This window comes from Ranitomeya variabilis, chromosome 2, assembly GCF_051348905.1.
Source record: "Ranitomeya variabilis isolate aRanVar5 chromosome 2, aRanVar5.hap1, whole genome shotgun sequence".
NCBI classification, from domain to species: Eukaryota; Metazoa; Chordata; class Amphibia; order Anura; family Dendrobatidae; genus Ranitomeya; species Ranitomeya variabilis.
In genome coordinates, this window is record NC_135233.1 from 278907520 (window position 1) to 278933419 (window position 25900).

The 25900-nt window shown below is 45.7% G+C and overlaps 1 protein-coding gene across 3 annotated transcripts in view; it reads left to right on the forward strand.

Annotated features, from left to right (window-relative positions):
* OGT (O-linked N-acetylglucosamine (GlcNAc) transferase) overlaps window positions 1-25900 on the forward strand; it is a 52625-nt gene that overhangs the window by 12535 nt on the left and 14190 nt on the right. For 2 of the 3 annotated variants that reach the window (XM_077285018.1, XM_077285019.1), the window contains exons 3-6: window positions 3771-4014; window positions 4373-4441; window positions 6909-7025; window positions 25541-25620. In XM_077285018.1, the coding sequence (XP_077141133.1) occupies window positions 3771-4014; window positions 4373-4441; window positions 6909-7025; window positions 25541-25620 (510 nt within the window). Of the gene's footprint in view, window positions 1-3770; window positions 4015-4372; window positions 4442-5825; window positions 5964-6908; window positions 7026-25540; window positions 25621-25900 lie in introns of those variants that run through there. The other variant, XM_077285020.1, reaches the window with a different exon arrangement.

Sequence of the window (25900 nt, forward strand, 5' to 3'; positions counted from 1 at the left end):
GCCGAGGGGCCCCGCCCGCCAAATCTGAGGCCGAGGGGCCCCGCCCGCCAAATCTGAGGCCGAGGGGCCCCGCCCGCCAAATCTGAGGCCGAGGGGCCCCGCCCGCCAAATCTGAGGCCGAGGGGCCCCGCCCGCCAAATCTGAGGCCGAGGGGCCCCGCCCGCCAAATCTGAGGCCGAGGGGCCCCGCCCGCCAAATCTGAGGCCGAGGGGCCCCGCCCGCCAAATCTGAGGCCGAGGGGCCCCGCCCGCCAAATCTGAGGCCGAGGGGCCCCGCCCGCCAAATCTGAGGCCGAGGGGCCCCGCCCGCCAAATCTGAGGCCGAGGGGCCCCGCCCGCCAAATCTGAGGCCGAGGGGCCCCGCCCGCCAAATCTGAGGCCGAGGGGCCCCGCCCGCCAAATCTGAGGCCGAGGGGCCCCGCCCGCCAAATCTGAGGCCGAGGGGCCCCGCCCGCCAAATCTGAGGCCGAGGGGCCCCGCCCGCCAAATCTGAGGCCGAGGGGCCCCGCCCGCCAAATCTGAGGCCGAGGGGCCCCGCCCGCCAAATCTGAGGCCGAGGGGCCCCGCCCGCCAAATGTAAGTGCGCCCCCGGGTGCCAAATGTAAGTGCGCCCCCGGGTGCCAAATGTAAGTGCGCCCCCGGGTGCCAAATGTAAGTGCGCCCCCGGGTGCCAAATGTAAGTGCGCCCCCGGGTGCCAAATGTAAGTGCGCCCCCGGGTGCCAAATGTAAGTGCGCCCCCGGGTGCCAAATGTAAGTGCGCCCCCGGGTGCCAAATGTAAGTGCGCCCCCGGGTGCCAAATGTAAGTGCGCCCCCGGGTGCCAAATGTAAGTGCGCCCCCGGGTGCCAAAGTAAGTGCGCCCCCGGGTGCCAAAGTAAGTGCGCCCCCGGGTGCCAAAGTAAGTGCGCCCCCGGGTGCCAAAGTAAGTGCGCCCCCGGGTGCCAAAGTAAGTGCGCCCCCGGGTGCCAAAGTAAGTGCGCCCCCGGGTGCCAAAGTAAGTGCGCCCCCGGGTGCCAAAGTAAGTGCGCCCCCGGGTGCCAAAGTAAGTGCGCCCCCGGCCCCGGGTGCAAAAGTAAGCGCGCCCCCCAGTCCCGTGTGTGAAAAGTGCTGCTGTAAAGCTGGTAGCGCTGTTCAAGCACCATGTATTTCCTTCAGGAAATGCCCATCTAATATATAATTGCCTAGAATACTACTTCCTGCAATTTGTGCCAACTTCCGTGGCTTTGTCCGGAGCTAATGTCCGGAGCTAAGTGACGTCACCAGTGTCCTACACCCAGGCAGAGCACAGGGGCCCCAGGCAGCATATGGGGCCCCAGGCAGAGCACAGTGGCCCCAGGCAGAGCACAGTGGCCCCAGGCAGAGCACAGGGGCCCCAGACAGAACATGGGGCCCCAGGCAGAGCACAGGGGCCCCAGGCAGCATATGGGGCCCCAGGCAGAGCACAGTGGCCCCAGGCAGAGCACAGGGGCCCCAGGCAGCATATGGGGCCCCAGGCAGAGCACAGTGGTCCCAGGCAGAGCACAGGGGCCCCAGGCAGCCTATGGGGCCCCAGGCAGAGCACAGTGGCCCCAGGCAGAGCACAGGGGCCCCAGGCAGAGCACAGGGGCCCCAGGCAGAGCACAGGGGCCCCAGGCAGAGCACAGGGGCCCCAGGCAGAGCACAGGGGCCCCAGGCAGAGCACAGGGGCCCCAGGCAGAGCACAGGGGCCCCAGGCAGAGCACAGGGGCCCCAGGCAGAGCATATGGGGCCCCAGGCAGAGCACAGGGGCCCCAGGCAGCCTATGGGGCCCCAGGCAGAGCACAGGGGCCCCAGGCAGAGCACAGGGGCCCCAGGCAGCATATGGGGCCCCAGGCAGAGCACAGGGGCCCCAGGCAGCATATGGGGCCCCAGGCAGCATATGGGGCCCCAGGCAGAGCACAGCGATATTTTGGACCACTGTGCGGTGTTTCAGACCCCCTGTGTGATGTCTGGGGCCCTGTTCTTAAGTATATTAAAGATTAAAGTAACGTATATTAAAGTATATTATAGATCAAATTTGACACGTTTATGAGCACCATTGAGTGATATACTTAAGAATGACATAATTTTTCAACATTTTATGGTTTCAAACTGTAAACACTCAAGAGTTTTTTTTACTTCAACCAGAAAACCTTAACGGTTCATAAAAAACTTGACTGTTCAGGATATGATAAAAGTCATAGTATTCTGAATCTTTAACTTATAAAGATACCTTTACATGGGGTGATTATTGGTTCCAGAGAGGCTTTCGGCCGATAATCGTACACATGGCTGGTGACAGGACAATACAATATAAACGTTCAAAGGTAAACACTGATAACATTAAAATCTAATATATAATTGCCTAGAATACTACTTCCGGCAATTTGTGCCAACTTCCGTGGCTTTGTCCGGAGATAATGTCCGGAGATAAGTGACGTCACCAGCGTCCTACACCCGCTCAGGGTGGACAAAGATATATGCCTTCGTGGTGCGCGGCACTTTTCTGATTGGTTGCCGCCTGCCGCGAGCGACCAATCAGAAATGTGCCGTACTGTCAAGAATTGTCAAGAGCTGGTGAGTGCAGCCATTTTTTGTTCTTTCTTACTATTATTTATTAATTGTATTATTCTTACATTTGAATAAATAAAGTATATATGGTTTCTAGACTCCCGATTCTTTAGAATCGGGCTGCCATCTAGTGATAATATAAACGTATGTTAATCATGTGGCAAATCGGTAAAACAGTATCAATGTAGTAGAAAATAGATCTGTAGATAATTCCTATCCATTACAGTAAATGGCTGCCCACTCTCCCCAGTCCCACAAGCTCGCTGCCTCGGGGTAATCCTTGACGCTGATCTCTCCTTCAAACCACATATCCAAGCCCTTTCCACTTCCTGCTGACTTCAACTCAAAAATATTTAACGAATCCATACATTCCTCAACCAAGAATCTGCAAAAACCCTAGTCCATGCCCTCATCATCTCTCGCCTTGACTACTGCAACCTCCTGCTCTGTGGCCTCCCCTCTAACACTCTCGCACCCAATCCAATCTATTCTAAACTTTGCTGCCCGACTAATCCCCCTGTCCTCCTGCTATTCCCCGGCCTCTCCCCTCTGTCAAGCCCTTCACTGGCTCCCCATTGCCCAGAGACTCCAGTACAAAACCCTAACCATGACGTACAAAGCCATCCACAACCTGTCTCCTCCATACATCTGTGACCTCGTCTCCCGGTACTTACCTACACGCAACCTCCGATCCTCACAAGATCTCCTTCTCTACTCCCCTCTTATCTCCTCTTCCCACAATCGTATACAAGATTTCTCTCGCGTATCACCCCTACTCTGGAACCCTCTCCCACAACATATCAGACTCTCACCTACCATCGAAACCTTCAAAAAGAACCTGAAGACCCACCTCTTCCGACAAGCCTACAACCTGCAGTAACCACCTATCGACCAAACCGCTGCATGACCAGCTCTATCCTCACCTACTGTACTCTCACCCATCCCTTGTAGATTGTGAGCCCTCGCGGGCAGGATCCTCTCTCCTCATGTACCAGTCGTGACTTGTATTGTTCAAGATTATTGTTCTTGTTTTTATTATGTATACCCCTCCTTACATGTAAAGCGCCATGGAATAAATGGCGCTATAACAATAAATAATAATAAATAGTGATCTTATAACTGGCAGCTGTTCTTGAATACACATCTAAACAGGGATATGTATAGATTACACGTTTGCTTATTATTTATTTATTTTTTATACAGGTCAGCACATTTTAGCACTTTGGCAATTAAACAGAATCCCTTACTTGCTGAAGCCTATTCCAACCTGGGAAATGTTTATAAAGAACGAGGACAGCTGCAGGAGGCCATTGAGCATTACCGGCATGCACTACGGCTGAAACCGGACTTCATTGATGGATATATCAATCTGGCTGCTGCTCTTGTGGCAGCTGGAGACATGGAGGGTGCAGTGCAGGCCTACGTTTCGGCTCTTCAGTACAATCCTGTAAGTTATATACTATCAAGTACTAAATTACGCTACCGTCCATTTTACATTATGAAGTCCTGTAATCGTCATGGATTTGGCTTGTAAGACCCCAAGCAAACAGCTTATTTTGCTAGGAAATGTTATAGCCAGATAATTCAAAGCAAGGTTAACTCTGAATCCTAGGAAAGGGCTTTGTATTTCCTCCACGTGCTGTGACACATATAGAAAAGAGCTGTTGGATGAGGCAAACCTCCGAACACTACTATCTTTATTTCGACTACCAGATGAGTTTCACATTTTGGCTTTTGTTGCTGGTAATCATATTGTCCTTTTATTTGTCGTTTTCACTCATTTTAAGTATTTTGTTTCTTGGCAGGATTTGTACTGTGTGCGCAGTGACCTGGGTAATCTGCTTAAAGCCCTAGGTCGCTTAGAAGAAGCAAAGGTATGTTTCTGGTTTACTAGTACTAAACTTTTCTATTGCAGCATCAGTGCTCTGAATCATCAGTTCGGCCACAGTTTAGCTTTATACAGTGTTTACTGTGGTGTGTTATTGCAATGAGGCTATCAATTAAGAAGCGTGACCCAAGGAGTACTGTGTAATATGCAGCACCTCCATATACTGAGGAGCTGGCCGTCTTTTTGGAAACCTCCCTATTGGTTTACCAATCCGCAAAGGTTCATCCTAATTTTTACCATGACTTAAATTGTCAGCCATTACAATTGGTCTTAGTCCACTAGGTCATCTCATCTGATGAACTTAGAGGCACTGCAAACCCCCAACCAAAGAGCCCACTTCTTTTTATTTAACTCCTCTGTTCCCGCAGTACATGTTTCTTCTTTATGGAAGAAAGGCTGTTAGAAAAAATGTAATAAATCTGACTGTTAATTCTTAGACCATCTTATTTATGATGGTTATTTAAGAAGGATTGAGGCTGGTTTTATATTAAGAAAATGGACTGATGGAAAGAAAAAAAATGGTATATGAAGGTGGCTTCTAGCAGTTAACATTCAAAGAAAACCATCATAACTGAAATGTTATTGATTACTTCTTACAGCTTTGCACTTGGTTGTGAACTGTAATTGTGGATTGCTGGAGTCTTGTTACAAGCCACCTTGTGCGTCTTGCGCCGCTAGGGAAAGGAGTTGGGAGAAACGTGAGGCCAAGTGTGCAAATCCTCTGTTACTCCAAACCCCACGCGCATGCAATCGCGTGGAGCGGTAATGCAGTGTAGCTGTCCACTTGTCACGAGACCGTACTTTAGTGCATGTAGTATATTGATGATGGGATCTATGATCCGCGGTAACCTGTAGTCTATGCTTTAGAGTTAGTGTTATGTCAACTTGAATTTTTGTGACATTTTGTGGTTCTCAGCCCATCAAATGGCCAGCTAACACATTGCACTTCACAGCTGCTTTAGCGTCACTGGCATAGGAGCAAACTGCGCCTGCATAGGATGCTGATTTCTTTATTTCAGAGTTCTGGAGGCACCTAGTGTGAGAGACCTTTTCTTTGGCAAAGAATTAAGGAACTATTTAAATCGAATATGACTTTCTTTGTAATCAGTGCATTTCCAGTATCAAGCCAGCAGTTTCCTTGTAGTAAAACCCAAATTTCCTCATCTGCCTTTGAGAGCCTTTCTTCCAGCCATGCACTTTGCCACCACCCCTGAACTTCCTGCATGATAAACATGAAAGCCGGCTTTGTCCTTGTCTAAATCATAGAGCATATCCAAAAGCATTTCACTTGCTTTGTTGAGATCTTTTACTAATGATATTGTTTTATTTTCTCTCTTGTTTTTGGTTTTTACCACTGATATTGTATTTAGAAGGTTTCAGGTGGGTGAAAACTGCTATTCCATGCGTAAGGTGCCTCGCTGAAGGGAGCTCGAGGCCTGGATCTAGGCAGACATGCACCTCCTCCTCTTCCAGCAAGGAACGCACCGAAAAGTCACATGAGAAATATGGTAACGGGTTTGTAACTGCCACAACAAAACCATTTGCTCCATGCCTGAATCCTTCTGTCTTGTGGCTTCAAAAACGGCTTAAAATGTTTTATTTACAAGCAATAAAGTACAAAATTATATTCCAACAGCCACAATTCTTTAAAGGAAAATATACTATATAAGCAAAATTGGAGCTAGTTTAGTTGTAAGCTTCTAACACTTCCAGAAGTTCATTATTTTTTTCCTTTTTTTATTTCTTCTTTGTTTGGACTGAATCGTTCTGCTCCTCATCATGCGCTGTGAGCCTGCAGTAACGCAGAGGCTGCGCTGCGAATTGCGCCTTGCGTGAGGAATCCAAGTGCTCAGTCAATTTGATGGTTAACCCGTAGTCTGTTAAACAGGGTGTATGCTTCCATTGTGGGAGGGAAGGAGTGGGATTTCATTTGGCTTCCTTTTCATATTCTTTCTATACCATGGGTCGATAAATCAAGTTGGATGTGTACTTTCGCGTGCGCGTCGTCGATTTGCGGCAATAGCGCTTTTTAGCATGGGAGCGCGTGCGATTTTTGCGCTTGCATTACAGGGACCTAGACCTGCTTGCAATTTTGTCATTTCTGGTTTCTGTGCCAGTGTACTTCAATCGTGATTATTGATGAATTAAGCCTTAATTTGTCCTCCAATAATACAGTAAGAGATTATGTAAGTAAACCATACAAGGAAATGAGTACAATTAGTGTAGCTGGATTGCATTTATAATGGCCTAACTGACAAATGATTGCTTGCATTCAGGTGTGGGTTTGCGCTGGCGTAGGATTCATCGACTTGCGCACTTGTTGAAGCGCTGGCGAGCCTATACTGCAGGTTCACTTTTTGCGGTTAGGAGAATGCATTCTAACATTTTTTTTTTCTTGTTTTTTTTTCAAAAATCCCATCCTTCTCTTCCTTTCCTCTGCTTTAACCCTCAAGGCTTGTTACCTAAAAGCAATTGAGACACAGCCAAACTTTGCAGTTGCATGGAGTAATCTTGGGTGTGTATTTAATGCACAAGGAGAGATCTGGCTTGCCATCCATCATTTTGAGAAGGTATGTGCTGCCTTTTATAAGCTGACAGAATTGTCAAACTGAAGTTGCTACTTGTGTTGTATCTTGCCTTTTAAAAATAGTTAAAATATTGGCATAAAAATAATTAGCAAAAAGTATTGTTGATAAGTTAGTGCATGGTACAAAGGGTTGCAATTAGAGGTAGAAATATAATTGTATTTCCATTTATCTCTCTCCCACACAGTATTATTTTCCGTGGTAAAATTGTGCTTTTCTTATTAAATGCATTTTTACGTTTCCCCGCAAGTATTGCAGTTGCAAAAACACTGAATTCATTGCATCTTGGGGCAAATAGCGAATGTGCTTGGATGCTAACCTAGTGACTTTGGCTTGCTCGGATAATATGTGGGAGTCTGTTACCTGCATGTCTCGGGGCTATTCAACTCCCGCAACACATGCAGGAATTGCCTAAAAACAGACAATCCCCTTTTGTATTGCAGCTGTCGAACAGCCGCGAGACATGCAGCCGCCAAAGACACTCGGTAAAAACTCGATTATGCTCGGATAACACCTTATCCCAGCACGTTCGCTCATCACTAGTCTATATTCAACTCCTTGACGTTTCCAGTTCAAACTAAAGGCTCTTAAATTGTAAAGATTACTTAAATTGGTATCCTATTTTAAAAGAAAATGTAATTTTATGTAAAATTATTTCACAACGTGATACAAAAACTGAGCAAAAATCCTTTTCATGGCAAAAGTTTATTATGCAAATAAACAGACTTCCATCGACTTCCTACAGAAAGTTCCCATGTTCCTCTGCTTTAGCAACTTTGCTTTCCCATGATTCATAGCATCTAGGAAAAAAGTGATTTGTTCCTCCGATTTTCATTATCCCTTGTACCAGGGATAATGGCCAGGAATCTTCCTGCAGGTCTGTGGAGAGGAGTCTGTGTCCATTTTGGTGGAGTCCAAATAAAATGGACCGACTCCTAAAACATTTAATAAATTGGGTACAGCAGTACAATGTAGGATGTGCTGTAAATATTTTCATAAAAATTTGGGAAAGTTATATGTCCTATATCTATTGTTCCTGATCTAACGAATCTGTGCTGCACTTTATGTACATGCTCAGTAGTGACCAGTGCTGTGGGGTCAGAGGTGAGATGAATCTGTGCTGCACTTTATGCACATGCTCAGTAGTGACCAGTGCTGTGGGGTTGGAGTCAGGGAATTTGAGGAGTCTGAGTCAGAGGTTTGGCCAACTCCATAGCCCTGACTCCACAGATGTCAAATCACATTGCAAACTTGTGGTCAATTCTCTAAAAGCAGGTGAACAAACAAAACACCTATTGTGATGAACTCCAAGCACTGATTAGGCATGAATATGTTGCTATCAGTCAGGATTTGGCATAGAAGCAGATATCAAGCTGCCAGGGCAGAAGTCTAGAAATAAAGGTACCGTCACACTGAGCAACTTTTCCAACGAGAAAGACAGCGATCCGTGACGTTGCAGCGTCCTGGATAGCGATCTCGTTGTGTTTGACACGCAGCAGCGATCAGGATCCTGCTGTGACATCGCTGGTCGGAGCTAGAAGTCCCGAACTTTCTTTCGTCGCTGGATCACCCGCTGTCATCGCTGGATCGGTGTGTGTGACACCGATCCAGCGATGTGTTCGCTTGTAACCAGGGTAAACATCGGGTTACTAAGCGCAGGGCCTTGCTTAGTAACCCGATGTTTACCCTGGTTACCATTGTAAATGTAAAAAAAACCCAAAAAAACAGTACATACTTACATTCTGGTGTCTGTCACGTCCCTCGCCGTGACGTCACCGCTGTGCTTTACGGCCGGCACTGACAGTCAGTGCGGGAAGCTGACGGGGAGGGACGTGACAGACACCGGAATGTAAGTATGTAGTGGTTTTTTTTTTTTTTTTTTTACATTTACAATGGTAACCAGGGTAAACATCGGGTTACTAAGCGCGGCCCTGCACTTAGGAACCCGATGTTTACCCTGGTTACCCGGGGACTTCGGCATCGTTGGTCGCTGGAGAGCTGTCTGTGTGACAGCTCTCCAGCGACCACACAACGACTTACCAACGATCACGGCCAGGTCGTATCGCTGGTCGTGATCGTTGGTAAATCGTTTAGTGTAACGGTACCTTAAGAGTCAACACTGTAAATATTGAGTCTTTGCATAAACCTAATTTTGTTTGTCAATAAAAGTGTAAAAACTTGTGAAATATTTATAATTGTACTTCAGTAGCCATAGAAACATCAACAAAAAGATCTAAAAATTCAAAATGGCAAACCTTGTGAAAATTAAAATTTAGTTTTGGTGAGGGGAAAACAGATAGATAGATAGATAGATAGATAGATATAGATATATACATATATAGATATATAAGGGAGGGCAGACAAAACGGGCTGTAGCCACAAGTTGTTTAATTGCTTTAATTAATTGGAATGAAAATAAGTTTGCAATTGACTTGCTTTTTCTATCTGCTGTCATTCATCTGCAATGACAGCTTTTATCTTTTTTATAGTGTAGAGTTGGTTTCCATAGATCTCTGCCTCCAGTTCCTTGGTGAGAGTTTGTAGTGGTTACTTTCCAGGAGGAGTGCTAACTCTTAACATACCAGCCACCTCATTCCAGCCCACTGATTTGTATACAGTAGTTATCTGCTCACCTCCCTCATTCCTCTCCCTTTCATTTTCTGGAGAGAAAGTTCTAAATCAGCAGCTTTGACAGTAGACCTTCTAATCATGGTTCTGTGCTCTGGCTATCCAGTGCTGTGTGTCAAAATCCCTGTTATCTCTGTATGTAAATACAGGCATAACAGTGCACACTGTAGAATAAACCACTGAGCTGAAGGGGTCAAAGTAGAACTTGTGCTGGTGATATGGAAATATTTGGGTTGGATAAATTTATCCCTGTGTGTGCTGCGGCCGCTCCCAATAAGACTGAGTATTTTGAGCGCTCAAGGAATGAGACTGCAACATCATTGTGTCAATAACATTCCATCAATACTGATACTTTATTGTACATACATAGTTTTTATGATGGCGTATAGAAAGGAGTGGTTAGGGGTTGTTAGGGGTGGTTAGTTAATTACCATATTGTCTAGCTCTTCTGTCATTGGTTATCTAAACATATATGGAATATTGTGATTAACGCTCATATGACTGCTGATTAAGCAACTAGAATTAAGCTCTCTGCATGTAGGACAGAGTTGAGACATCTGATCAGCACTTGAGGCCGGCGTCACACTCGGCGTAAGACAATACGGTCCGTATTTTACGGCCGTAATACGGCCGAAATACGGTGAAATGTTCCCAAAATAGTGATCCGTAGGCAGGGTGTGTCAGCGTATTTTGCGCATGGCATCCTCCGTATGTAATCCGTATGGCATCCGTACTGCGAGATTTTCGCGCAGGCTTGCAAAACCGACATCTAATGGATTTATGTGCTCAAATGTTCATTAAAACATATATACAGTGTATATATATATATATATATATATATGTCATTGAGACACATATATATATATTCTGTATTTAGATTTCATTCAGCGCGATATCTGTGAACAGCCGGTAATTCAATTGCCGGCTTTTCATTTCTCCTGCACAAACCCGACAGGATATGAGACATGGTTTACATATAGTAAACCATCTCGTATCCCCTTTTTTTTTGCATATTCCACACTACTAATGTTAGTAGTGTGTATGTGCAAAATTTCAGCGCTGTAGCTGCTGAAATAAAGGGTTAAATGGCGGAAAAAATTGGCGTGGGCTCCCGCGCAATTTTCTCCGCCAGAATGGTAAAGCCAGTGACTGAGGGCAGATATTAATAGCCAGGAGAGGGTCCATGGTTATTGGCCCCCCCGTGGCTACAAACATCTGCCCCCAGCCACCCCAGAAAAGGCACATCTGGAAGATGCGCCTATTCTGGCACTTGGCCACTCTCTTCCCACTCCCTGTAGCGGTGGGATATGGGGTAATGAAGGGTTAATGCCACCTTGCTATTGGAAGGTGACATTAAGCCAGATTAATAATGGAGAGGCGTCAATTATGACACCTATCCATTATTAATCCAATGTTGGAAAGGGTTAAAAAACACACACACACATGATTAAAAAGGATTTTAATGAAATAAACACAGCGGTTGTTGAAATAATTTATTGTTCTCGCAATCCATTTCCAGGCCCTCGCTTGGCAAAATAATAAACGCACAAGATACATACCTTCTGATGTCAGATCACGTCCCACGAAGTAATCCATCTGAAGGGGTTAACTAATATTACAGGCACAGCTGCGATAAACCACTCGCTCGTACCTGTAATCCCCGGGTGCTGAAAGGAAAGCAGTGATCTGTACTTACATTGAGTCGCGGTGAGGCGCCCTCTGGTGGATGTTCTCATGAACTGCAGCCTGGGAACTTTTTCCCACGCTCCAGGTCATATGAGGACATCCACCAGGGGGCGCATCACCGCGACTGAAGGAAATGTAGGTCATTGACCTACATTTCATTCATTCGCCGGGGGATTACAGGCACGGAGCACAGCTGCATTTAGCAGGGCTCCTGCCTGTAATATTAGTTAACCCCTTCAGATGGATTACATCGTGTGACGTGATCTGACATCAGAAGGTATGTATATTGTGCGTTTATTATTTTGCCAAGCGAGGGTTTGCAAATGGATTGCGAGAACAATAAATTATTACAACAACCGCTGTGTTTATTTCATTAAAATCCTTTTTAATCGTGTGTGTGTGTTTTTTTAACCCTTTCCTACAATTGGATTAATAATGGATAGGTGTCATAATTGACGCCTCTCCATTATTAATCTGGCTTAATGTCACCTTCCAATAGCAAGGTGACATTAACCCTTCATTACCCCATATCCCACCGCTACAGGGAGTGGGAAGAGAGTGGCCAAGTGCCAGAATAGGCGCATCTTCCAGATGTGCCTTTTCTGGGGTGGCTGGGGGCAGATGTTTTTAGCCACGGGGGGGCCAATAACCATGGACCCTCTCCTGGCTATTAAAGGGAACCTGTCACCACGTTTTTGGAAGATGGGATAAAAATAGCGTTAAATAGGGGCAGAGGTGGGCGTTACATTAGTGTGTTTATTATGCGTTTATTACCCACCTAAGTTGCCGAAATACCTTTGCAAAGTCTCCGTTTTCGCCTGTCAATCAGGCTGGTCTGGTCAAAAGGGCGTTGTCTTCCCCCAGATTTTGCGTAGTTTTCCGTTGGTGGCGTAGTGGTGTGCGCATGCCCAAGGTCCCGAATCCTCTGCCAGGGGATTTAAAAGAGCGCGCTGTTCGTTATTTCATTGGTGATCGGTGGGCGCGGCCATCTTCCTTTGGCCGCGCGTGCGCAGAAGCGGCGCTCTGCTGGCCGCGGCTTCAGGAAAATGGCCGCCGCGATATCCATCTGCGCACGCGCGGCATCCCGCGGCCATTTTCCTGAAGCCGCGGCCAGCAGAGCGCCGCTTCTGCGCACGCGCGGCCAAAGGAAGATGGCCGCGCCCACCGATCACCAATGAAATAACGAACAGCGCGCTCTTTTAAATCCCCTGGCAGAGGATTCGGGACCTTGGGCATGCGCACACCACTACGCCACCAACGGAAAACTACGCAAAATCTGGGGGAAGACAACGCCCTTTTGACCAGACCAGCCTGATTGACAGGCGAAAACGGAGACTTTGCAAAGGTATTTCGGCAACTTAGGTGGGTAATAAACGCATAACAAACACACTAATGTAACGCCCACCTCTGCCCCTATTTAACGCTATTTTTATCCCATCTTCCAAAAACGTGGTGACAGGTTCCCTTTAATATCTGCCCTCAGTCACTGGCTTTACCACTCTGGCGGAGAAAATTGCGCGGGAGCCCACGCCAATTTTTTCCGCCATTTAACCCTTTATTTTAGCAGCTACAGCGCCCAAATTTTGCACATACACACTATTAACATTAGTAGTGTGGAATATGCAAAAAAAATGGGGATATGAGATGGTTTACTGTATGTAAACCATGTCTCATATCATGTCGGGTTTGTGAAGGAGAAGGAAAAAGCCGGCAATTGAATTACCGACTTTTCACTAACACCGCTGCGTATTTCTCGCAAGTCACACTGCTGGTCAGTGTGGAATCCGTATTTTTCTCGCCCCCATAGACTTTCATTGGCGTATTATTAGCGCAATACGCTGACAAACGCAGCATGCTGCGATTTTGTACGGCCGTAGAAAGCCGTATAATACTGAACCGTAATATACGGCTAATAGGAGCAGCCCCATTGAGAATAATTGTGCCGTATGTAATGCGAGTTTTACGGACGTAGTTTCTGCGCTCTTACGTCCGTAAAACTCGCCAGTGTGACGCCGGCCTGATACATCTGACACTGTTGGTCTGCCGTTTCAGCAAGATTCAGCTATATTCTAGGCATTATTTCAGGACATCTGGCCCAAGTTCCGCTTTTGAGATGGAAAACCCCATACAATCTGTCTGGCTTATATCAGTTCATGTCAGCCATTTTAAACCATTGATTATAATGTATATATTAGCTGTGAGTATATGAGTATATATGATTATAGAGTAGTATACATGCAAGTGAGATCTACATGATATATATATATTTCTATCACACTGGGACTGTTAGTTCTCTACAGTTCCTACTATTCATCACAGCTGTCACTCAAGGAGAGCCCGCCCTGCTAGAAACCAGGAAGTAAATAAACTGTATTGCTCTGATCTGTTCAGCAGACAACTTGGGAGAATGCCCCTTTAAAGGTGTACTCTGGGGAGAAAAAAAATTATTGTAATGGCCGTGCCTTCATAAACTATTAGGCCATGTTCACACTTTGCGGTTTTTACCGCGGAACCGCAGCGATTTTGATGCTGCGGGTCCGCAGCAGTTTCCATTGCGTTTACATTTACATGTAAACCCTATGGGAACCGCAAACCGCTGTGCACATGCTGCGGGAAAAACCACGCAGAAACGCAGCGGTTTACAACCCGCAGCATGTCACTTCTTTGTGCAGAATCGCTGCGATTCTGCACACATAGAAATAAAACACTAGGGTGGAACAGTATGAGGTCACCAACATCATAGTAGAACCCAAATAGGGTATATTTAGTCCAGAAAAAATGGGACCAAAAAGAGGGACATATTGGGCCACTGCATTTAAATCGACAAAAACCAATAGAAAGAAAGCAGCATATAGTCCAGATAAATATATATAACACAAACTTTATTAGTAATAATTCCAGGCTTAAAAACGACAGAGGGAAATACCCCGTGCTGCACTCAGCACGCACCTAAATAACCAGGGGATAGGTGCCTATAGTATAAATATATCAACATTGTAACTGAAACAGGTATCACAAAAAATCAAGGTGACTGTGCAAGTAAATAAGGTGCAAACACCTACATTAGACACATAGGTCCATAAGATAATATAGAGAGCACATTCACACTGCATAAAAAATAATATACATACCAGTCAGTATAGAGAAAAATCACGGCGTGGACTGGCACCTCACCCCTGTATCCCCCTGGTTATTTAGGTGCGTGCTGAGTGCAGCACGGGGTATTTCCCTCTGTCGTTTTTAAGCCTGGAATTATTACTAATAAAGTTTGTGTTATATACACTCACCGGCCACTTTATTAGGTACACCATGCTAGTAACGGGTTGGACCCCCTTTTGCCTTCAGAACTGCCTCAATTCTTCGTGGCATAGATTCAACAAGGTGCTGGAAGCATTCCTCAGAGATTTTGGTCCATATTGACATGATGGCATCACACAGTTGCCGCAGATTTGTCGGCTGCACATCCCAAAGATGCTCCATACAAGGCAGGATGGATCCATGCTTTCATGTTGTTTATGCCAAATTCTGACCCTACCATCCGAATGTCGCAGCAGAAATCGAGACTCATCAGACCAAGCAACGTTTTTCCAATCTTCTACTGTCCAATTTCGATGAGCTTGTACAAATTGTAGCCTCAGTTTCCTGTTCTTAGCTGAAAGGAGTGGTACCCGGTGTGGTCTTCTGCTGCTGTAGCCCATCTGCCTCAAAGTTCGACGCACTGTGCGTTCAGAGATGCTCTTAGGCCTACCTTGGTTGTAACGGGTGGCGATTTGAGTCACTGTTGCCTTTCTATCAGCTCGAACCAGTCTGCCCATTCTCCTCTGACCTCTGGCATCAACAAGGCATTTCCGCCCACAGAACTGCCGCTCACTGGATTTTTTTTCTTTTTCGGACCATTCTCTGTAAACCCTAGAGATGGTTGTGCGTGAAAATCCCAGTAGATCAGCAGTTTCTGAAATACTCAGACCAGCCCTTCTGGCACCAACAACCATGCCACGTTCAAAGGCACTCAAATCACCTTTCTTCCCCATACTGATGCTCGGTTTGAACTGCAGGAGATTGTCTTGACCATGTCTACATGCCTAAATGCACTGAGTTGCCGCCATGTGATTGGCTGATTAGAAATTAAGTGTTAACAAGAAGTTGGACAGGTGTACCTAATAAAGTGGCCGGTGAGTGTATATTTATCTGGACTATATGCTGCTTTCTTTCTATTGGTTTTTGTACACATAGAAATGCATTGAACCGCTTACTTCCCGCATGGGGCTGTGCCCACGTTGTGGGAAGTAAGCGGATAATGTGCGGGTGGTACCCGGGGTGGAGGAGAGGAGACTCTCCTCCAGGCCCTGGGAACCATATTTGGGGTAAAAAAAAGAATTAAAATGAAAAATCATGTTCTACTCACCCCTCAGCGCTGCACGCGGCCGGCCGGTCGGTCAGAGTTCCTGTGCGAACAGGACCTGCGGTGACGTCGCGGTCACATGACCGTGACGTCACGAAGGGTCCTTCTCGCACATCATCTTTGGAACCGGACCACGGGGTGCAGCGCCGAGGAGATCGAGACGTCAGAGGGTGAGTATATAAACTTTTTTTTTATTTTAACATTACTATTGATGCTGCATATTGCTTCATATGCAGCATCAATAGTATAGGAGTAATCCCGCAGCGGAAACCGCGGAACAAACCGCGATAAATCTGCAGGGATAACCGCAGCGGTTTTGCCCTGCAGATTTATCAAATCCGCTGCGGGAGAACCCGCAGAGGTCACCCGCAAAGTGTGAACATGGCCTAAGGATAACATGGATAGTGCTGTTTCCCACCCTCTCTACCTGTAATTCTGTGTGATGCTGCTCCTCACTGCTCCCCCTCCCTAGGCCGGCACTCTAGGATGTAAAACACATATGGTGCACCCCACTCCTCGACTGTCCCTTATCAGCACCATACTGTCATTAGTATTGATAATATAATGTAATGTTACATCAGAATACACACCATAGATTCAAAGATTACATATTAAAAAAAATACGTGGTGTCTTATTTATTGCATAAATCAATCATATACATGAAAATTAGGAACTCTCTGATATATCTTATTAGAGAAATCTATTTCTGTCTCCTCCTGGATTATTTCCAAAATTCTCAATTCCTGGGTAAAATCTGTATTTAGTGAAGACAGATTTTTACACTGCAGGGTAGGAGATGATCGCCACTACCGATGTGATTCTATGTAGAAGAGAGGAGTGAGGGGCAGCTCACCTCCCCCTCCTATCTAGACTTACTGTCATCTCCTTTATCAGTAATAGTGTGGTGAAATATACACTCACTGGCCACTTTATTAGGTACACCTGTCCAACTTCTTGTTAACACTTAATTTCTAATCAGCCAATCACATGGCGGCAACTCAGTGCATTTAGGCATGTAGACATGGTCAAGACAATCTCCTGCAGTTCAAACCGAGCATCAGTATGGGGAAGAAAGGTGATTTGAGTGCCTTTGAACGTGGCATGGTTGTTGGTGCCAGAAGGGCTGGTCTGAGTATTTCAGAAACTGCTGATCTACTGGGATTTTCACGCACAACCATCTCTAGGGTTTACAGAGAATGGTCCGAAAAAGAAAAAAAATCCAGTGAGCGGCAGTTCTGTGGGCGGAAATGCCTTGTTGATGCCAGAGGTCAGAGGAGAATGGGCAGACTGGTTCGAGCTGATAGAAAGGCAACAGTGACTCAAATCGCCACCCGTTACAACCAAGGTAGGCCTAAGAGCATCTCTGAACGCACAGTGCGTCGAACTTTGAGGCAGATGGGCTACAGCAGCAGAAGACCACACTGGGTACCACTCCTTTCAGCTAAGAACAGGAAACTGAGGCTACAATTTGTACAAGCTCATCGAAATTGGACAGTAGAAGATTGGAAAAACGTTGCTTGGTCTGATGAGTCTCGATTTCTGCTGCGACATTCGGATGGTAGGGTCAGAATTTGGCGTAAACAACATGAAAGCATGGATCCATCCTGCCTTCTATGGAGCTTCTTTGGGATGTGCAGCCGACAAATCTGCGGCAACTGTGTGATGCCATCATGTCAATATGGACCAAAATCTCTGAGGAATGCTTCCAGCACCTTGTTGAATCTATGCCACGAAGAATTGAGGCAGTTCTGAAGGCAAAAGGGGTCCAACCCATTACTAGCATGGTGTACCTAATAAAGTGGCCGGTGAGTGTATATGTGTGTGTATGTATGTATGTATACATACATACATACATACATACATACATACATACATACATACATACATACATACATACATCTATCTTTATGTGTGTAGGGGCATATGTCTAGGGTTATATGTGTGACTAGTGATAATGTAACATCTGTCCTGAAGGCAAGTCGCACCTAGGTGTTAATAGGTACTTCCTTGGAACTAGTAGAAATGCTGTCTCCAGATCTCATCAGGAGGTCTGGCTAAGGCCAAGAACAAAGGAACACTTGACACCTCTGAGGTCTTGGAGGGGAGATGCTAAATTGCAGCCTGAGGTAATCTATCCCTGAGAACCTCTCCACAAGAGAGAATAATATATTCATTGGGGGGGCGGCCGTGGCCCAATCAAACAGGCAGCAGTTATGATATTGGCCTGAGGGGCCGGTCTAGAAACCTGACCTCAGGCCAAAGTTATAAATTTAGGCTGCAGACAGAGAATTGTGTTCACACGATGAGGGCAGCCTGAGAAGCTGTTGTGATCCAATCTACATTCGTCCTACCCTCAGGGAGCAGAAGCAACTACCAGTTAGATAACTTCTGTAAGTTTCTCCTGTTTATTTTGATACTGTTTTGCATAAGTTGTATGTCTTTGCATTATCATATTTTTATACCTTTTCTTATTGTAAGCACTGACCCTTTTGTTATTAAAGTATAAAACTTTAACAAGTTGAACCTTGAATGTTCTAAAGAATCCATAGCCTAAAGGTTTGTGAGCCTTATGAGTGATAGACATATTTTTATTAATATTATTATTATAAAACAATCAGAGATACGGCGCTACAAGTGTCTAGAGATTGACCGTATCTGCGGTCCGGTTAAAAAATATGTATACACAACTCCTCTGTAAGCGTGTTACACCTATCAATAGCTAAACCAACCAGCCCCGATATACCTAGCACAGCGTTAAAACAATAGCCGATACTAGTAGTGCTGAATCACCTACTGTGTGTAGATCCTTAGACGGCTAGGCTGCTTGCTTGGGATTTAGGTATCCGGTCTTCATGCAAAGGTGTGCGTTCCGTTCTGAGGCAGTTCCCGTCCACACGGGAGGTGAGTGTGTGGAGATCAGCGTGAGCCGATGTCAATGGCTACGGGTGCTAGCGGTGAAGACCGCGAGTGTTACGTGTAGTGCCAGAGACGTCCCGGCTGGAGACGTCCCTGGATACACGTGGAAAAAGGCCGGCACTGCGAAAACAGTGAGTGACGTCACTGGCCTATGGAGGCCTGTATGGGCCAATTCTAACCTACGCGTTTCAATGTGACACGGGCTTCTTCATCAGGGTTTACCGCCCAGTCTTCAGCCCCATATATAGGCGCCTTGCTCTCACCCCGCTGTGTGTTTCCACTCCCGTGAGGTTACATGCCTCTAACTTTTACCTGTCATCCATATAATCATAGCGATCATACGTTATCCCTCAACATATGGACACCCGATTTTTCGCCATGTGTCAGATATTCACAGGCAATTATTTGCTGGAATGTTGGATTAAACTGTCCTTGTGTAAATACTGTGTTCTTAGGACTTAGAATGCCACATTTATATTATGTCTCATCAGTTGCTACTATGTGTATAGAACAATTCTGAAAGGACCTATCCTACCATAATTAATACTTGACTTTTATTAAGACCATAAATATATAAAAACATATGTAGAAGTACAGAATAATAAAATAATAAAAATCATTATTAAAAACCAATAGAAATGTGAATTTATAACATTATAGTGCTCTACACCTCAGGCTATAAATATATGTGAGCTAGTAATATACAGGGAAAAATTTATTGACAGCTCACCAGGAAGAGGGCCATAAAACTGCGCCCACGCTGTGGGCTAATTTCTATCGCTGAAGTGTAGCAATGTAGTAATAAAATCGGGTGGGCTATATATATAATAATTGTCCCTGCATGGCTAACACGTTTGGGGATTAGAAGGCATATATTTCTAATTCAGAATTTAGGCCCTTCGGTTTTAGGCTGTCCAATGTGTAAATCCACTGGGATTCTATTCTGGACATGATTTTTATGAAGTCGCCCCCTCTTTTATTCGGGCGTACAACCTGGATGCCGTAAAATATAATGCCTTTCGGGGATTGCCCATGTTTCTCCTTAAAATGTCGTGATAGGGGATGCCCTAGGAACCCTTTCTTGATGTTCTTAAAATGTTCCTGTATACGTGTCTTTAATTGCCTTTTAGTGCGCCCCACGTACATCTTGTTTTTTTTATTCCGTACTTCTACATATGTTTTTATATATTTATGGTCTTAATAAAAGTCAAGTATTAATTATGGTAGGATAGGTCCTTTCAGAATTGTTCTATACACATAGTAGCAACTGATGAGACATAATATAAATGTGGCATTCTAAGTCCTAAGAACACAGTATTTACACAAGGACAGTTTAATCCAACATTCCAGCAAATAATTGCCTGTGAATATCTGACACATGGCGAAAAATCGGGTGTCCATATGTTGAGGGATAACGTATGATCGCTATGATTATATGGATGACAGGTAAAAGTTAGAGGCATGTAACCTCACGGGAGTGGAAACACACAGCGGGGTGCGAGCAAGGCGCCTATATATGGGGCTGAAGACAGTGGGCGGTAAACCCTGATGAAGAAGTGCGTGTCACATTGAAACGCGTAGGTTAGAATTGGCCCATACAGGCCTCCATAGGCCAGTGACGTCACTCACTGTTTTCGCAGTGCCGGCCTTTTTCCACGTGTATCCAGGGACGTCTCCGGCCGGGACGTCTCTGGCACTACACGTAACACTTGCGGTCTTCACCGCTAGCACCCGTAGCCATTGACATCGGCTCACCCACCTGAGATCCCGTGCGAGGAGGGAAAATGTCCCAATGCACAGGACTGTAATTATGTGGCAGCCGTGACCCGGAATCAGGCTGCGGCTCAGACTCCGGCCCAGAGATTAGAGGATGAGTCTCGAGACAGAACTGCCAGGACAGGAGGCCCATGCTGTGGTCCCGGAGCCTCCATACATGGCAGACCCACCAAGGTCCCTGATACCAGACACTGAAAACTCAGCTTCAGACCAGGGCCTGGCAGTCACACTAGGCCAGGGCCTGCAGGCCGACCGTCAGAGCTTCCAGGAGGCCCTGCAGACAGATGTCAGTCTGGAGGAGCTCAGATGTCTTGCAGACCAACCCCCTGCTGCTTCTGGCAAAGAGAGAGTATACTGGGACCAGGGCAGACTGTATACAGAGACTATCCCCACGGATACTACAGAATCTTGGGACTATGAACGGCGGCTGATCGTCCCTTATCCACTTGGGGAACAATTATTGAGAATTGCCCATGAAATTCCTTTGGCTGGACACCTTGGAATACAAAAGACTAAAGCTCGCCTGACACATAACTTCTTTTGGCCCAAGATGGGGACAGATATTGCCAATTACTGCCGATCGTGCGTAGTTTGTCAGAGAGTTGGAAAGTCTGGGAAGATACAGAAAGCTCCATTGATACCACTGCCTGTGATCGATGAACCTTTCCAGCGAGTGGCTGTGGATATCATAGGGCCACTTGCAATCCCTAGCAGCTCTGGCAAAAAGTACATTCTCACAGTGGTGGACTATGCTACACGATACCCGGAAGCTGTGGCACTATCCTCCATCCAAGCAGACAAAGTGGCGGATCCTTTACTGACTGTGTTCTCTCGTGTGGGTTTCCCCAGGGAAATGTTGACCGATCAGGGAACCCAGTTCATGTCTGATCTGATGGAAAGCCTCTGTGAAAGAATACAAGTACAGCATTTTGTGGCCCACACCTATCATCCCCAAACCAACGGACTCTTCGAGCGTTTTAATGGAACATTAAAGCAAATGCTCAAAATGCTGGTGGAGACTGAAGGGAGAGACTGGGAGCGGTACCTCCCCCATCTGTTGTTTGCCTACAGAGAGGTACCCCAGGCGTCTACTGGATTCTCCCCCTTTGAACTGGTTTATGGGAGGAGGGTCAGGGGGCCACTTGATTTGATTATGGAATGTTGGGAGGATGACCCCAGAACTACTGGAGTCTCATTGGTCGAATATGTACTGCGGCTCAGAGAGAGAATGCAAAAACTGAGCAACCTGGCCCATGAGAACGTGACCCAGGCCCAAATCAACCAGAAGGTCTGGTGTGACTGTAATGCCAGACTGAGGGCCTACGAGGAAGGGCAGAAGGTTTGGGTATTGGTCCCTATGTTACAGAATAAATTGCAGGCCGCATGGGAGGGACCATATACTGCACATAAGCGGCTGAATGATGTTAATTATGTGGTGACACTAGATGAGCATGCAAAGCGTCAGAAAGTGTTTCATGTAAATATGTTGAAGGCACATCATGCCAGGGAGGCCTGTGTCTTACCTATCTGTAGCCTGCCTGAAGAGGGGGAGGCTGATCTGTTACTGGATGTGGGGGCCGGGACTCAGTACGTGGAGTCCCTGGAGTCAGCAGAGTTTAACCCTGAGCTATCCCACAGTCAGAGGTCTGAGCTGATGGGGGCGCTCAGCGAGTTCACCGAAGTCTTCACAGGGGAGCCTGGGAGGACACGCTTAGCAGTTCACCATGTGGACACTGGTACTAATCCCCCAGTACGGCAGTCTGCATACCGTGTGTCAGCGGAGGTGAAGGCACACATGAGGGAACAGGTAGAGGAGATGCTGAAACTCAAGGTGATACAAAAATCCCAGAGTGCCTGGGCCTCGCCTGTGGTTCTTGTCCCAAAAAAGGACCGTACTACCCGGCTCTGTGTAGACTACAGGAAATTAAATGTGCTGACTACATGTGAAGTCTACCCCATGCCGAGGATAGATGAGCTGTTAGAGCAGCTAGCTAAAGCATCGTACCTTACCATCATGGACCTGAGTAGGGGATACTGGCAGATACCCCTGACCAGAGAAGCTCAGGAGAGGTCTGCTTTTATAACGCCATTCGGGCTGTTTGAGTTTCTGGTGATGCCCTTTGGTATGAAGAATGCCCCTGCGACCTTCCAGAGGTTGGTCAATCACTTATTGGAAGGATGTGATGGTTTTGCCGCGCTTATCTTGATGATATAGCCATCTTTAGTGATTCTTGGGAGGAACATCTCGTACATCTTTCGCAGGTGTTGCAAAAGCTTAAAACTGCAGGCCTTACTGTTAAGCCAGGGAAATGTCAGGTAGCCATGCGGGAAGTACAATACCTGGGACACTGTGTGGGGGGAGGACTGCTAAAACCTGAGCCTGGGAAGGTAGAAGCCATTACAGCCTGGGCCACCCCACGAACCAAGAAGCTGGTACTGTCCTTCCTGGGTACGGCTGGCTACTATAGGAGGTTTGTACCAAACTACAGTGCTCTGGCCAAACCGTTAACTGATCTGACCAGGAAGAGACTTCCTAAAATTGTCTCCTGGAGTCTGTGTGAGGAATCATTTTCTGCCCTAAAGTCGGCATTGGTTAGTTCACCCGTCCTGCAGGCCCCAGATTTCACTCGCCGGTTTGTGGTGCAGACAGATGCCAGCACCTATGGGCTAGGTGCAGTTCTCAGCCAGGTGAATCAACAAGGAGAGGAACACCCAATTCTGTACCTAAGCAGGAAACTCCTGCCCAGAGAAGTGGCTTATGCCACCATTGAAAAAGAATGTTTGGCAATTGTGTGGGCTCTGCAGAAGCTGCAACCATACCTCTATGGGCGCAACTTCACCGTGATCACAGATCATAACCCATTGAGTTGGCTCAACAGAGTAGTTGGGGACAATGGGAAATTGCTGAGATGGAGTTTGATACCTCAGCAATATGATTTCACAATTCAGCACAAGAAGGGAGTCGATCATGGCAATGCTGATTGCTTGTCTCTCCAAGATGGGGCAGAACCGGATACGTGCTCGGGAGCTGACCTGTAAGTCAACCCCCATGCACGTTCATAAGGAGGCAGGTGTGGTGAATGTATGTGTGCGTATATATATATATGTATGTATGTATGTGTGTGTATGTGTATATGTGTGTGTGTGTGTGTGTGTATATATGTGTGTGTATGTATATATGTATATATATATATATATATATATATATATATATATATATATATATATATATATATATATTAAATATAATGTGTGTGTGTGTGTGGTGACATTTCTAGGGTTATATGTGTGACTAGTGATAATGTAACATCTGTCCTGAAGGCAAGTCGCACCTAGGTGTTAATAGGTACTTCCTTGGAATTAGTAGAAATGCTGTCTCCAGATCTCACCAGGAGGTCTGGCTATGGCCAAGAACAAAGGAACACTGGACACCTCTGAGGTCTTGGAGGGGAGATACTAAATTGCAGCCTGAGGTAATCTATCCCTGAGAACCTCTCCACAAGAGAGAATAATATATTCATTGGGGGGGCGGCCGTGGCCCAATCAAACAGGCAGCAGTTATGATATTGGCCTGAGGGGCCGGTCTAGAAACCTGACCTCAGGCCAAAGTTATAAATTTAGGCTGCAGACAGAGAATTGTGTTCACACGATGAGGGCAGCCTGAGAAGCTGTTGTGATCCAATCTACATTCGTCCTACCCTCAGGGAGCAAAAGCAACTACCAGTTAGATAACTTCTGTAAGTTTCTCCTGTTTATTTTGATACTGTTTTGCATAAGTTGTATGTCTTTTTATTATCATAATTTTATACCTTTTCTTATTGTAAGCACTGACCCTTTTGTTATTAAAGTATAAAACTTTAACAAGTTGAACCTTGAATGTTCTAAAGAATCCATAGCCTAAAGGTGTGTGAGCCTTATGAGTGATAGACATATTTTTATTAGTATTATTATTAGTCCGGGACTCATCGCCCGTGTATTCGATGAGTGGTGGCAGCGCGTATGAGCGGGTGTGTGGTCTGGGTCGGTGTGTGATTTATGCTCCCATTACAGCATAGGACAGAGGTTGAATGCTGGACTGAGTGGGGAGATAGATTAACCCTTGCAGGCACAACCCCAAGTCGCCTGTGAGAGCAGGCACGTGACGAATAAGTGACACCACGGAGTAGGGATTCGTGACAAATAGGGACATTTGTCTTCACTGAATACAAATTGTCCAGTATTTACCCATAAATTGAGTGAAAGATCAGTGCTGAAGGAGAAAAAAAATGTTGTTCAAAGTTTATTATTTTCATGTGTACTATTGATTTTATAAAATAAAAATTTAAATGACAGTTACTCTTTAAGAAAATGTGACAAACGGCATTAATACAGGGTAGGTAAGCACTCTGCAACCATAATACACCAGTAACTGTACTCTACAACCAACACCTGTGCTTGGAGATTTTAAGATATATTGTTATAATCAATCTCCATACGGACATCATCTAATTGCATCTGATCCTTGCATGGGCCAATTACATAATTACATCCAGAGGACAGACCTATACACACAGCAAAACCGGATTCAATAATGGAGTCTAGGAAATGCTGGATAATCAAAAGATCCTCTATGAACAAGGTATATTAAAAGTTGATCTAATAGTACATTTATTGTCTCAACGTGTTTCCACGTGCCTGATTTGGCCACCTAGACTGGTGAGTTTCCGGTGCTATTGTCTCACATGCCTGATTTGGTCACCTAGACTGGTGTTTCCGGTGCTATGGTCTCACGTACTTGATTTGGTCACCTAGACTGAGTTTCCGGTGCTATGGTCTCACGTACTTGATTTGGTCACCTAGACTGGTGAGTTTCTGGTGCTATGGTCTCACGTACTTGATTTGGTCACCTAGACTGGTGAGCTTCCGGTGCTTTGGTCTTCACGCACGCCACAGTAGCTATCGATGAATTGACTGGAAGGTGTGCTGGTAGGGTTATCCATTAGCCTTCATAATGGGGCATTTTCTGCTTTTAATGCATTTCAAATGTGTTCTGTGAGCTGATTGGGCAAGTAATATACTTGGTAATATGATTTATTTCTTATTGTTTTACAGGCAGTAACTCTTGATCCTAATTTTCTTGATGCCTACATTAATTTGGGAAATGTCCTTAAAGAAGCTCGTATATTTGACAGGTAAAACGTTTCTTCCAGAAACTTGTAATTGACATTTTGATATTTGTCCTGTACATTTAGTTTAAGACTTGTAGAATTCCGCTACTGGTTTTTCCTCTCTATAACACCTCAGTGCCTCTTGACTCCTTCCTCATGTATATCGGGTCTAAAAATGTTGAAAGTCTGTTTAGTATTTTACAAAAAAAAAAAAAAACATAGTAAAATGCAGCTACCAATGTTTCTATTCATTGGTTTGTTTATACATCTAACACCTCTGTATAGAGCAAGAGCTATTCTGACC